The following is a 13483-nucleotide window of genomic DNA, read 5'->3' as shown; positions in this document are numbered from 1 at the left end:
TTCGCTCAACACCCAGATGTATTCTGAGATATACAGTTACTCCTATTCACTTAAAACACAGAGATGTATATAGTGATATATGGTTCCTCACATTCACGAGACGCACAGATGTATTCAGTAATATATGGCTCCTCATATTCACGAGACACACAGAGGTATTCAGTGGCATGTGTCACAGACACATGGTATTCAGTTATGCAATACGATATTTCCAGGGTCTGTGTGAATGGTTATTATCAAGTCAGATATTGCACATAAACACGATTGCAAGTTACGATGTGGACAATGTGTTGCTGTAAACGTGTCGGTGTAGTTCGGAGGTGGTTTGAAGTATATGCATTCATTAGTTTCACGTTTCACATGAATTGCTTTACCTACATTCACATTCATGTATCTAGACATACGCCTGTGCTAAACATTATTAACATTTCATGTGCCCGTAAAAGACTGGGAGCGTGGGGAAGATTGTACTGTTTGTAGGTCAAACAAGCCACGTGAAAAGTACCGTCTGCTGAGTTGCACGGACGGCATATGTTCCCTCCATCCTTATATCTTCACAGACCTTCTGAAACCTTTGTGTTCTTCTCTACCATTGCTCATAAATCGCAGTTCTCTAAATGCCTTGCGTTCCTCATGGCTGTTCGCATTCCTCCCAACCATTGTCACTGGGTTTTTACTTCATCTTAAACCCGCCTTTCTGGCAAGTGATTCAGATGCTCTCTCATGTCTTCCACTGAAAACTTTATTTTTGCCTCTCAATTCTTGTCAGGTCGTAGTGGTCTGCACAAATCCCGGTGTTACATGCGTTCATTGGGGCTCCTCTAGGATCTTGGTATTTTTCTCAACATCTGGTGCTCGTCTCGATGGTGTTGTAGTGTTGGAGCTTTTAACTGTTCTAGTACAATGTCACCTTCACGAAGATAAGTAATCAGTTCTGCGTGGCAATTTTTGATTCATGCACGATAAGACCAAGGTGTGTACTTTGTTAACCTATAAAATCCATCTCATTCAAATTGCTTCTCATTCTCGCCATGTTGAAGCTCGCAATCTTCGCTGTCCTTGTCGCTGCTGCAGCTGCAGGTATGTGGTATGCACAATCCGTTTAGGGCATTTTAGAGATAACATTTTAGAGATATTTCAGTCTACATAGCAGCACGACTGCACAAGTGATGCAATGAGATATCTGTCGGACCAACGTCTAGTGCCAAACCTTCGCTGATCATTGAAAAATGCTAGATTCGGAGTATTTATTCAGACAATCGGTAAATGAAATCTATTTTGGAACGTGATATTTTATGCCTTTAATGTCTTTACAGCTATCTCCTCTACATGTCTTCATGCCATATGCATGGTAAGTAAAAGAATTGTTTCATTCATAATTTGTCAACCACATAGACCTAAGACATTAGGAGTATTTTACACATGTACAAAATATGTGCCTGTCGTATTGTAAAACACTGCTTGTTGTCCTCGGGTGGGAGTGAAGAAGGGGGTGGTCTGTACCCTTCAAGGAGGAAGGATTGAGTTGATACGAACTGGTCTCTACCACCTTACTGTTATGTAACTGGTTTCTGTCAGCCTATCGTTATGCAGATCTTCTCTGTGATTCTATTTTTATGTAGATGTCTCTGTGATGCTATTGTTATGTAGCTGGTCTCTGTTACTCTATTGTTATGTAGCTGGCCTCTGCCATCCTATTGTGATGTAGTTAGCTTCTCTCCCATCCCGTTGTTATGCAGATGACCTCTCTCATCCTATGTAGCTAATGTCTCTGTTACCGTTTTGTTACGTAGCTGGTTTTTGCCACCCCATTGTTACATAGATGGTCTCTGTCGTCCTATTGTTATGTAGCTGGTCTGTCTGCTACTGTATTGCAATGTAGATGGTCTGTGTCATCCTATTGCTATGTAGATGGTCTCCCTGCTGCCGTATTGTTATGTAACTGGTCTCTGTCATCCTATTGTTGTGTAGCTGGTCTCTGTGATTCCATTGTTAAGTATCTGGTCTCCTACTGTGATGTAGTTGGTGTCTGTCATCCTATTTCTATCGACCCAGGCTGTGAAATAGCGTGAAGTTCGCAATATACAAACTCATTCACTCACACACCCACTCATTACTCTTCCCTTTTGTTGCACAGGTGAGTCTGGTTGTATACCTCTTGGATGTAAATTTGACGTCTGTCGTCCTACTGTGAAGTAGTTGGTGTCTGTCATCCTATTTCTGTCGACCCAGGCTGTGAAATAGCGTGAAGTTCGCAATATACAAACTCATTCACTCACACACCCACTCATTCCTCTTCCCTATTGTTGCACAGGTGGAGTCTGGTTGTAAACCTCTTGGATGTAAATTTGACGTCAATGGTCAAGCGTGTGGCTACTATCAGATCCATGCGGGCTACTACACTGACTGTGGACGTCCTGGCTCGAGTGGGTGCTTCCACAATAGATTCAATTGACATTTGGGAACGAGGGTCTACCAAGACAATCCAATGCCGCTGATTGTGTACTGTTTGCTGATAGGTGGATGGATGGATTGGCGATGTGCCGGTGGAAGATGTATGGATGGATTAGTGATGCATTTATTTATAATCTGGTGATGGACGCACTGGTTGCTGATGTACTGTTGGGTAAGACTGGTGGATGAATTGGTGATGTAATGTTTGATGAGGGAGGAATTGGTGATGTAATGTTTGATGAGGGATTGGATGTACTCTTTGATGATGGAGGGGTTGTTCATGTTTACTTTGATGATGGGTGAATGGATGGATGCATTAGTAATGTTTCATGATTATCATCAACACATTGATTGTGCATTGTTAATGATGATCTAGGGACTGACCAAATAATGACTGATGATTATTGATATCGTTGTGAGGTGTTGTCTGATATTGGATAGTGAACTGATGATCTATGAATGTATCGATTCATGATAATCGGTGGATTATATATGGATGTATGCAGGTTGGGAGGCTTGTTCCAAAGACAAGAGCTGCGCAGACTCATGTGTCAGATCCTACTTGAGTCGTTACGGCACATACTGCACCGGAGGAAGGACCCCTACCTGCGAGGACTATGCCAGAATCCACAACGGCGGCCCCAAGGGCTGCGTACACAGCAACACGCTCGGGTACTGGAGCAGAGTCCAGGGATACTACGGTTGATGCGTCGAGACACGTCAGATTCCCACTTTGTGACAATACACACCTGATAATTGCGTTTGCCTTGTTTCTCAAACCATTATAGGAGTCATATTTGGTGAGCACGAGTGTTTCAATTTCACAAATACACCAGCCACAGATGTGTCAATGCAGTCCTAGGGACAACCTACTTGGGTTGTGATAGGGATAACATGATCACATACCTTAGGCCCCTGTACACATGACGGTAATAACTATGTCAGCTTACCCTGATAGTGACGAACGGTCATCTTCCTGGTTTGTGATAGTTACTATCATGTATTGTTGGGAACTGCAGTGGCCGCACAATCGTTGCAATGTGATAGGGATGTCCACAGCAATACTCCACGCTCGTTACTGTGATGGTGGTGTTGCTCAAGCCTTGGTCCTTGCTATGATGTAACACTGTCAGAAGTGGAAATGTAGTGTTTACGTTGTAGAGTGAACATTGGGTTTGCTGGTTAATGTGTACAGTGAACACTGGGTTGATAGTGAACATCGGGTTGGCTGTTTCTGTGTGAACACTTGGTAGATAGTGAACATCGTTTTGACCAGACACTGAGTACAGTGGGCACAAGGTAAGACAGAGTGGGCAGTCTAGTATAGCAGTAGATCACGTTTCTGTCTTGAAGATGGAGCTGAAAAATCTTAATGTGGTCAGTCCCTCGATAAATGAACAATCATATATTCACAAAATGATGAACAGACCTAATGGACTTAATCTTATTTTCTAGATATGAACTATACAGGTATACCATATGTTAAAGCTATGAATAACGTTGATCCGGTGAGCACCGATTCAGAGTGGAATATGGCTTAGAGATCCAGTAGCATCCTCTGCTCGAAAACACGTAGACATCAACGGTTTACGTGAGATGCTTCCCTTCACATCATTACGACAGGATAACAGTCATAAAAGTACGGATAGTCAAACAGATAGTAAAACATTTACTTTAAGTGAAGTAATTCTCTGAAAGGTTTCTATTATAGCTTCAACATTATTAAAAATGGGCAACGTTTCACATATACTTCAACGTTTAGTATACGACATTTGCGGTGGTGGGAACTTATGAACTAGATGGAATATTCCAAACTAAGAGGCCATGTTCCACTTTCTTGAACATCCATAGTCAATTCGGTAACGCACACGGGAAACTAAGGACCGTTATCTCTTAATGTCAGATGGTCAGATAGAGTTTGTAAGCGAATTTAGTTTTACGCCGCCTTTGGCAATCTTCCAGCAATATTACTACGAGAAACGCCGGAATGGACTTTACACATTGTACCTATGTGGTGAATTGAACTATCAACGTGACGAGCGAACGCTGTAACCATTAGGCTACCACACCGATACCGCCCCCGGATAGCAAACGTAGTTAATACATTTATCTTTATTTACGTTTATCATCAACTCTTATCAAAAGACACGTCGAGACACACCAGCTGTGCAGGTATCCCTTGGATATGTCTTATGACCAGTACAGTACAGAGCCAGGAAACCCGACGTCAGGGTCGTGCTACGGCGTCACCATCGCCACAATTTATAATATAATGTAAGCGTGTTAGCTCTAAATGTCCGAACTTCAATACGATATACTGTACGGGTGTTAGGTCATGTGTCCAGAACTTCAATACGATATACTGTACGGGTGTTAGGTCATGTGTCCAGAACATCAATACGATATACTGTAACGGTGTTAGGTCATGTGTCCAGAACATCAATACGATGTAGGTTAAGGGTGTTGGCTCTACATTCAAGAACATCGATGCGATATATCATCCAAAAACATTAAATGCATCTTTTCAAAAATCTATTAATTATCTATTGTGTTCAAACAATCGTCAGAATACGTTACAAAAGTGTTGATAACACGATTTTACACAACTGCACTAGTAAAAAATCGATTTTACATGAAAATGTTGATTTACAAAGATTAGAAAGGCATCGCCACAACACAACAGAAATCACCTTCCATTTCAAATTGTGCAGCAAAGAGCATTCGCATCAGAAATCGGCAGCCGTTGTCAAGGAATTTCAAGATCAGATCACTACATCGCGTCTTGACTCTGCGTCACGGAACATCGCCTTTGAAACACTGCATGATGGACATCTTCTGTTGCCAGGCGTCTGAATGTTAGTCTGAGCAAGATATCATAGCTTGCAGCTCGTTGTAACCAAACAGGTATAACAAATAACCGTCATGGTGCAGACAGACCTGGACCACTGCAGCCCAAGATCGGAACATCTGGGTTCTACAGTTGCGTGATCAACTGCCACGAGTGAGAGCACAGCAGCCAGGGTGCCTGGACTTCAGAGGATATCCGGTCAAACTGTAAAGTGTAAGCATGCCCAGAGCTCTACATGCCCAGAACATCAGAACATCAATACGATATGGTATAAGGGTGTGAATTCTAAGTGTACAGAACATCAATACGACATTATAAGCTCTAAATATCCGAACCTCAATACGATATACATTAAGGGTGTTAGCACATGTGTCCAGAACATCAATACAATATAGGGTAAGGGTGTTAGCTCCACGTGTGCAGAACATCAATACAATAAAGGGTAAGGGTGTTAGCACATGTGTCCAGAACATCAATACAATATAGGGTAAGGGTGTTAGCTCCACGTGTGCAGAACATCAATACAATATAGGGTAAGGGTGTAAGCACATGTGTCCAGAACATCAATACAATATAGGGTAAGGGTGTTAGCTCCACGTGTGCAGAACATCAATACAATATAGGGTAAGGGTGTTAGCTCCACGTGTGCAGAACATCAATACAATATAGGGTAAGGGTGATAGCTCCATGTGTCTAGAACATCAATATAATATAGGGTAAGGGTGTTAGCTCCACGTGTGCAAAATATCAATACAATATAGGGTAAGGGTGTTAGCTCCACGTGTGCAGAACATCAATACAATATAGGGTAAGGGTGTTAACTCTACTTGTCAAGAACATCAATACTATATAGAGTAAGGATGTGAGCTCTACGTGACCAGAACGTCTACATGGTACAGTGAAGCCCCGTTAGCCCGGACCCCGAAAATCCGGACGTCTCGCCTGCAGGAAGACTTCAGCTTGTTATCAGTCTATGGCTTCTTAATTTGCCTCGATAATCCGGACATTCGGTTTCCGGAAGCGGATGCTAAGTAGCTGTAACCAATGAGTGTACTGTAACGGTGTTAGCTGTTCGTGTCCTGAACATTTACATTCTGGCTACATCATGGAATGTACTTCAGCCCTCCTCTCGTGTAGCTGTAACCAATGAGTGTAGTGTAACGGTGTTAGCTGTTCGTGTCCAGAACATTTACACTCTGGCTACATCATGGAATGTACTTCGGCCCTCCTCTCATGTAGATCTGATGTCCTTGGCGCATATGTAAAGGGAGGTAACTCTTCTATCTCATCTTACATTCTGAAGAAGGCAAGCATTGTATGGAGAATCAGCGGTAATGTGCCTTTTTTCATATTACTATCACCATGTCACTGTAATACCTTTGTAGTAAAAGAAAAGAATTGTAAACATTTTTTTTCTTATTGGTTTCACATCGATTTCTTTTGTGGACTGACCTTCGGTTCAACTACTACATTAGTTTCAACATGGAAAAGAACCTTAACGTTAAAGGGGCACTGATGCGGAGCGAATAATGCTTCTCGCCAACGGTCTAATTACGAAAGCAGACCGCAAATAGGTCAGTGCCCACTCCTTCGACCGTGACGGACAAAGGAACTGGGCTCCTGTCCATATTAGCAAAATTTCTTCACTTAAACAGTCAGGAGGCCGGATGCCCATCACATGCCATTTGTTTAAAAATATCCATGGTATTCCTTGTCTGATCGTAACCATATATCCCAGCAGTGTAGTTCTTTTCGGATGCTTGGATGGTATACTTACTAACCTCGATATTTAATCATGTTACATGAAAATATGATGTCTACAGGCACGTAGCAAGCCATTTGTTTCAGTACGGAAGATTGCAAAGCTGTATATTTAGGTAGTTTTGAGTGTTGGTTGAGCTGTGATAGCAAATAGCATACGTAAATTTTGGTAGCTATGGTAGCTACAATGGTTTATTATTTATGATAATAAAACACACAGTTGATTTATTTGAATTCGTAAACAAAAAAACGATGACCTTGGCTTTGGTAGAGAAATCTGAAAATTGTCTTACGTACAAAAAAACTTATTTCACTTATTTACCAAAGTACACAGCAAATGCCTGTGTGTATTCCTTATGTAACGAAATTCCGTTGGTATCCTCAAAACAGTTTCGGCCCATAAGTGTTTTCAGGCTGCATGCGACACAGAGATTACATCTTCCTTGCTGTAACTCGCGTTTGATGGTGTAAACCTACACGTGTTATTTGTCATCATTCTCTTGATGGTCAATTCATGAATTTATAACAGGTATAATTAGTAGCAACACCACTTCGGTTACTCAACAAAGGTTCCCATTTGGCATTTCTCCTGTCTGGAGTAAATACTCAACATTATAAATTAAGGTCTGTAATGGCAAATGTATTGTATGTTATGTAATATGTGCATGTAAGTGATGCAAGAGGGTTTATCACCTGAGTTACAAAAACAAACATCGATCAAAGGATTATCCGATAACACACTGATTGATTAATTACTTTTGTTCTTCTAGCGGATTTGTCAAAAGGCAGTGTGTGTAGATGACTACACCCTGTCGTAAAGTGTGAGTGCAAAAACAACATCCTCCCTTCAAAGAATTAACCACCCTTGCGTTGATTGATTGATTGCTCAATATTGGTCAACTAAATTACTTAGAATAGTGGACATCATACAATTAGTTGCCAGGTGTGCTATCTTGGGAGACCAATGAGAGGTTTATCTAGTTTTCACCAACGAAAGACGTGAAACGATGTGTTACTTTTTCGCAAATGAGACAGTTGTAAGACACGCGACACAGAGCAGGATTATTTACCAGCTGCAGATGAATGGAATACGATTTCTTTTACGTGGATATTGATGGATACATTCCTGAACAAGGTAGTAGCCTGACACTGTTGCTGTAAAATTAGTCTGTTTTACGTTCATTATTTGCATTTTGTTTTAATTTATTTGTTGTAGCATTCAGCAGATCGCTTATGTGTGTGAAATAGGATCCACATTGGCAATCTATACAATGTATAAATGTTGCTGTTATGTTAGAAATTTACTATGAGTATAAGCAAATCGTGTGTTCTTTTATTAATTTTCAGAATCATACAAATATGACAATAAACTAATTAGGGTTATGAGACAAAATATAGAGACGTACATTGGCTTCGTTACTTTTTCCGTCCTAATAGTTTTTTACCATTTCTACCACTGGCAGATGATTAACCTTCAAAGTGTTTCATTTGTTTTCATAATACATTTGTAATGAAGTACAATTGACTTCACCTCAGTTGATCTGTCTATAATTAAACTATCAATTGCGCTTACGGACTGCGCAGCAGAGGTCACGAACCAGTCACGAATTCTGGGATATCATCCGGGTACTCACGGGAGAAAAACAATAACAAACGTTTACACCAGTCCACGGAAAATGCTCCGCATCAGTGCCCCTTTAACAGGATACACTTTCACCACTGTTCATCGTATTTACAGTAAACTCGAGCTCGTAACTTTGGGTGATGTCAATGTTCCTACACCTCCAAAATACTTTTTATCACAAGTATGTAGTCAATCCGAGTAAGGATTGTTAAACAGGGAGAGTTTATTTCCGTTCATAGGCCAAAGGCCCGTGTACAAAAGTATATAAAATTCATATATACATGACAGGTACACGTGCATTACTATTCAGCTAGAGAATATTTATATTAGAGAGCTTTCTTAATGAACTTTGCACATTTAATCGGAATACTCACACTGTGTCAGGTCAATAATGTGTGGAATTTACAAATATTTGGTAAAGAATCTGTCAATATTTGATGCATAATATTCAATTGTATACAATGATTTAATAACCTTATAATGCACAAGCCTCGATGAAGCATTAATATTGTCAAAAATGCTTTGTTGTCCACAATCTTCTAATATCTGCTGCAGTAACGGCAAAAATATGAGATATCTCCAACATCTTGACTAAACCACGCATATCCAAAACCATACGTATTCAACAATAGCCTAACACAAGACGTCCACGTGTTCGTTCCATATTAAAGATAACATTGTTTCGGGTAATTTTGGAGTCAAACAGTTTAAATAATATATTAGCGGGATTTTTTGCATTTTTGTGCTGGAACTGCTTATTATCAAGTAAAGAATTATTGATTTTGATACAAGAGCATTTGCACACACTGTCCATGACAACCTAGTGGAAAACATAACACCTAGATATTTGTAATACGTTGCTGGTTTTAGTAGTTTTCCGTCATAGTTTCGTAAATAACCGTCATTTCGAAATACATCTGTCTTATCCATATTTACTTGTCAGCATCATGACTTACAACATTTACATAAAATATCAATCGTTTTCTGTAAAACCAATGACAGTGCCATATACATAATACATAAATCATCCACGTACAATAACAGTGGTAGCTCTAAATATTCTGCACCTATGAACATACCTCTTAAGTCTTCATCCTCAATCACAGATTGGAACTCAGCAATGAACATTTAAGACCCTTACACACCCTTGCCAATTAGACTATCAACGTAATCTGTTATGGAAGTGTTCGATAATCTAACAGATAATCTGTCATTATTGTAGACTACGAGTACATGTTTCTCAATTCTGTAAATAATTTACCATGGACACCTTATTCATTATTGAATATCAAAGTAATTGTCTGTTAACAGAATCCAGAGCCTTCTTAAAGTCTACATATATACGATAGAAACCTCTACCGCATTTAGAAAGATATTTTAGTACAAGACACTGGAATGTAAAGATATTATGAGCTGTACAATAACCTTTTGTAAACCCCGTCTTGGCTTCGGGAATACTGTGAAAAAATCACCCAAACGTATAAGACGTTAGTTCGTTATGGAGCAGAACATTTTTTTCCGAAAGTGTTCATAAAAGCAGGGATAATCTACAACACATCTCTATATAGTCTCCCTGATAAAAGATATATCTCTATAGTTGTCAACATAATCGAAACTTCATTTACTTTGCTGTGGAGCAATAATACCTTTAGTCCATTCAGATGGGAAGATACCTGTTGACAAAATATTATTATATATAGCTAGCAGATATGGAGCTAAAACATAACTACGACACTGAAGCATTTCAGTATTTATGCCATCAGGTACCGGTGCTTTACACTGCTAAGGTAAGTTAAGTGTCTACTGTTAGGGTAGGTGCTAGGGTTAGGTTTTTTCCACCCTGATGGTAGATGTGGGTGCAGATTTCGTTGTGGCGTGTGCGTTGCTGTGTGTGGAGGTGGTAAGCGCAAAACAACCACTTGTTGGGCACTTAACTTTTATGGCTACTTCAATCTCTTCCTTTGTGAAACCAGCTCTCAGAATAGTATTTACATTATCATGTGTACAAACACCACACAGCTTCTCACTATAGTTATCAATGGTACAGTCTATGCATGCTCAATGCGATCGCTATCTACAGAAGGTTTGATAATATCTTCCAAAACGATTTTTCCATTATTTTCGTACCATTCTTATCATCTCTGAGTGAGTGAGTGAGTGAATTACTATTTAACGTCACATCTGCAATATTTCAGCCATATCGTGACGAGAACATTCAACAATGAAAAGGACTATATGTATGTTATAAAACCCGTCGACGAAGGACAGTAAAACAACTAGGATATCACAATTAGCATTAAAACTAGCGTGGAAAGTTAAAACGGATATCATTATATGGACAATACAATATAAACAGTCTATAAATCGCCAACAACAGAAGGTAGATCACCACACCAGGGACCATGAGGACTTACATACCTTTGCTACTTGCATAGACCCTAGTTGGATTTACACTATCCCCTCAGCCGCTGTTAAGTTTAATCAAACTTAAAATAGCAAAAATACTACGCTTAAAAATCCTGGTAAGTTTACATTAACTCTGAACGTTTTGGGACTTACGTACCCTGACGGGAGGATAATATTTTCTGCAATACGTCAACCCCCTTTGAGGGTACAGCCACCAACAATTCAAGTTACTAATCTAAACTACCAATCATGAAAATACATCTGTCTACAGAAGATATTAATCAAACGTCACCCGTGAAATCAATTTCCTTTAAAAAACAATAACTAAATGAGTACTAACAGTGGTAAAAAGATCCTTAACAGTTTTGACATTGAAATATCTGTCATTTCTGAAGGACTGTGCTATTGATAAGATCATTCTAACTGTCTTGAAAGACCATTTTATTGAAGCTCTGACTCGCAGTATTTTGCGCGTGTGCGTAGTGTTATGTCGGAACTGAAACGCAAGACATAAAATTATAGTAAATTGGGGTACTTTTAAAATTTGATTACATATTTCATTTACTTCTAAATCCAGTTTGTTGTCGGATATTAGTCCACGTGATTTGTTTTCAAAATTTAAGTGTGTTATGTAATTTTCGGGTGCAAGTGTAATAATATATGTGGACGCATTTGTAACATGACACAATTTAAATCACATGCACCTCTGCTCTTTTGAAACAATTGTTTGCAACATGTTCATATCATATGTAGACTGCTTTGTCTTAAATTAAATTCCCAATGAGATGCTAATTGTTCAGTCTTAGCTGTTTCAAAATGAAAACAAAAACTGAACATGAACTATGCCTTCTGATAGCAAGTTCACCTTACTCTTGGAGGGTGACTACGTGCCTGTTCTTTACGTGAACTAGAGTGGATGCCATATGTACTGAATGGTATAGGCCACTGCGATTGTGATGATACCAGGTTTGTCAAATTCGTTTTGTAAAAGATATAATCGCCAAGTTGTCAAACTGGGAGCACGTATAAAACTAGGGAGACTACATAGAGAGGGAGGAGAAACTCCCCGAAAAGCCCCTGAACGTATGTCTGGGGTCGTTATGTAGCCAGTGTAGCCAACATGGCGGCAGCATAGTATTTAAGATGGAGCCCGGTATATTTTCCTCAACTGATTAAATTCGCTAAGTGTTGTGACAACTGGAATCCTACGTGTAGAAGATAAGATAACTCGTATTAGTGTCCGTATTAGGACAGTAGATTTGTAGTAAAGTTTCAAGTCGGTATGTTGTAGCTCACTGGCTTCCATTCTCGATTCACTGCGAAGATTAACTAGATTGTGCAGATAAAACCTACTTTCACACATTCGTTTAATTTTTAGAAGGGAAACATGCCTTTAGATGAAAGGCATTTGCAAGTAATAGTGATAGTTTCATAATCTAAAATTGAATGTTAGGGTGTATTTGAGGTGTGTGAAAAATATGACATATCGCCAATATCTTCTGATCCGCCATTGAAATACTGCACAACGTTGTTTGAGTGTTACTACTTATTTCTTCAAAAACATCTTTCACATACACCTGTAATTCTTATGAGGGGAGTATATCATCAGGTGCAATGTGTTTGCAAGTAATAGTGATATGGTTTCATAATCTAAAAAAAGAATGTTAGGGTGTATTTGAGGTGTGAGAAATATATGACATATCGCCGATGTCTTCTGATCCACCATTGATGCTTGTGATGCTTGAGGGTTATAGTTCCATAACTTCTTTCTTTCTTGTTGATCTTATTATTTGACACAAAACTGGAAAGGTGTTTACAACACTTTGTGATACTTTTAAACTTTCTGTTTTTGAGGGGTGTGTGACAGTGCCAGTTAACATTTTGTTAATGTCCGTACCATTCCCTATATGCAATAAGACATCTGAATTAATTATTAATGTAAACAAAAATGTCTCAAAGTAGATTTTTTTAAAGGACAGCTGATATTAACACATGTATTCTCGCGATGCTTTTGCGTTTTTTAACATGTTTCGGGAGGGAAGGCCGCGGTGTATTATTTATTCTTTCATTCATTCACATATGTACTTCTTTCTTTTAATTCTTTTTCTTTATTTCTTTCATTCATTCACGTATAATTCTTGCTCTTAATTCTTACTATAATTCATTCATTCACTCACTGTAAAATTCCGAGTGATACAATAAACTGAATGAAGCTGGAGTTGCACTGGGAACGAGCCAAGTCATTGTGTGAGCTGAAGCATGACGAGGCACACGTTAATTAGTACAAATGGTAAAGAAAGCAAATGAGTGACCTATTCCCTGTTGCAGATTATCCCTGATAATACAGAAGACGAATAGACGAATCTTTGGTTGCTACTGTTATTGTTGTG

At 39.2% G+C, this 13483-nt stretch overlaps 2 protein-coding genes across 4 annotated transcripts in view; one reads left to right on the top strand and one right to left on the bottom strand.

Annotated features, from left to right (window-relative positions):
• LOC137298287 (armadillo repeat-containing protein 8-like) overlaps positions 1-13483 on the bottom strand; it is an 801735-nt gene that overhangs the window by 273239 nt on the left and 515013 nt on the right. The gene's annotated exons all lie outside the window — the stretch shown is intronic.
• Positions 1027-3211, top strand: LOC137298555 (lysozyme 3-like). The gene is made up of 4 exons (XM_067830856.1): positions 1027-1080; positions 1317-1351; positions 2315-2426; positions 2961-3211. Exons 1-4 carry the CDS (start codon positions 1032-1034, stop codon positions 3158-3160), a joined length of 396 nt encoding a protein of 131 aa, XP_067686957.1. The 5' UTR covers positions 1027-1031; the 3' UTR covers positions 3161-3211.

This window comes from Haliotis asinina, chromosome 10 (assembly GCF_037392515.1).
Source record: "Haliotis asinina isolate JCU_RB_2024 chromosome 10, JCU_Hal_asi_v2, whole genome shotgun sequence".
NCBI classification, from domain to species: Eukaryota; Metazoa; Mollusca; class Gastropoda; order Lepetellida; family Haliotidae; genus Haliotis; species Haliotis asinina.
Note: the sequence above shows the minus strand (reverse complement) of the source record. Positions and strands in the feature narration are given on the sequence as shown.

Coding starts and splice junctions, on each gene's coding strand:
- LOC137298555 (XM_067830856.1), top strand. CDS start 1,032: ATGTTGAAGCTCGCAATCTTCGCTGTCCTTGTCGCTGCTGCAGCTGCA. Junction 1,352..2,314: donor GTCTTCATGCCATATGCATG/GTAAGTAAAAGA, acceptor ATTGTTGCACAG/GTGGAGTCTGGTTGTAAACC. Junction 2,427..2,960: donor CTGTGGACGTCCTGGCTCGA/GTGGGTGCTTCC, acceptor GGATGTATGCAG/GTTGGGAGGCTTGTTCCAAA.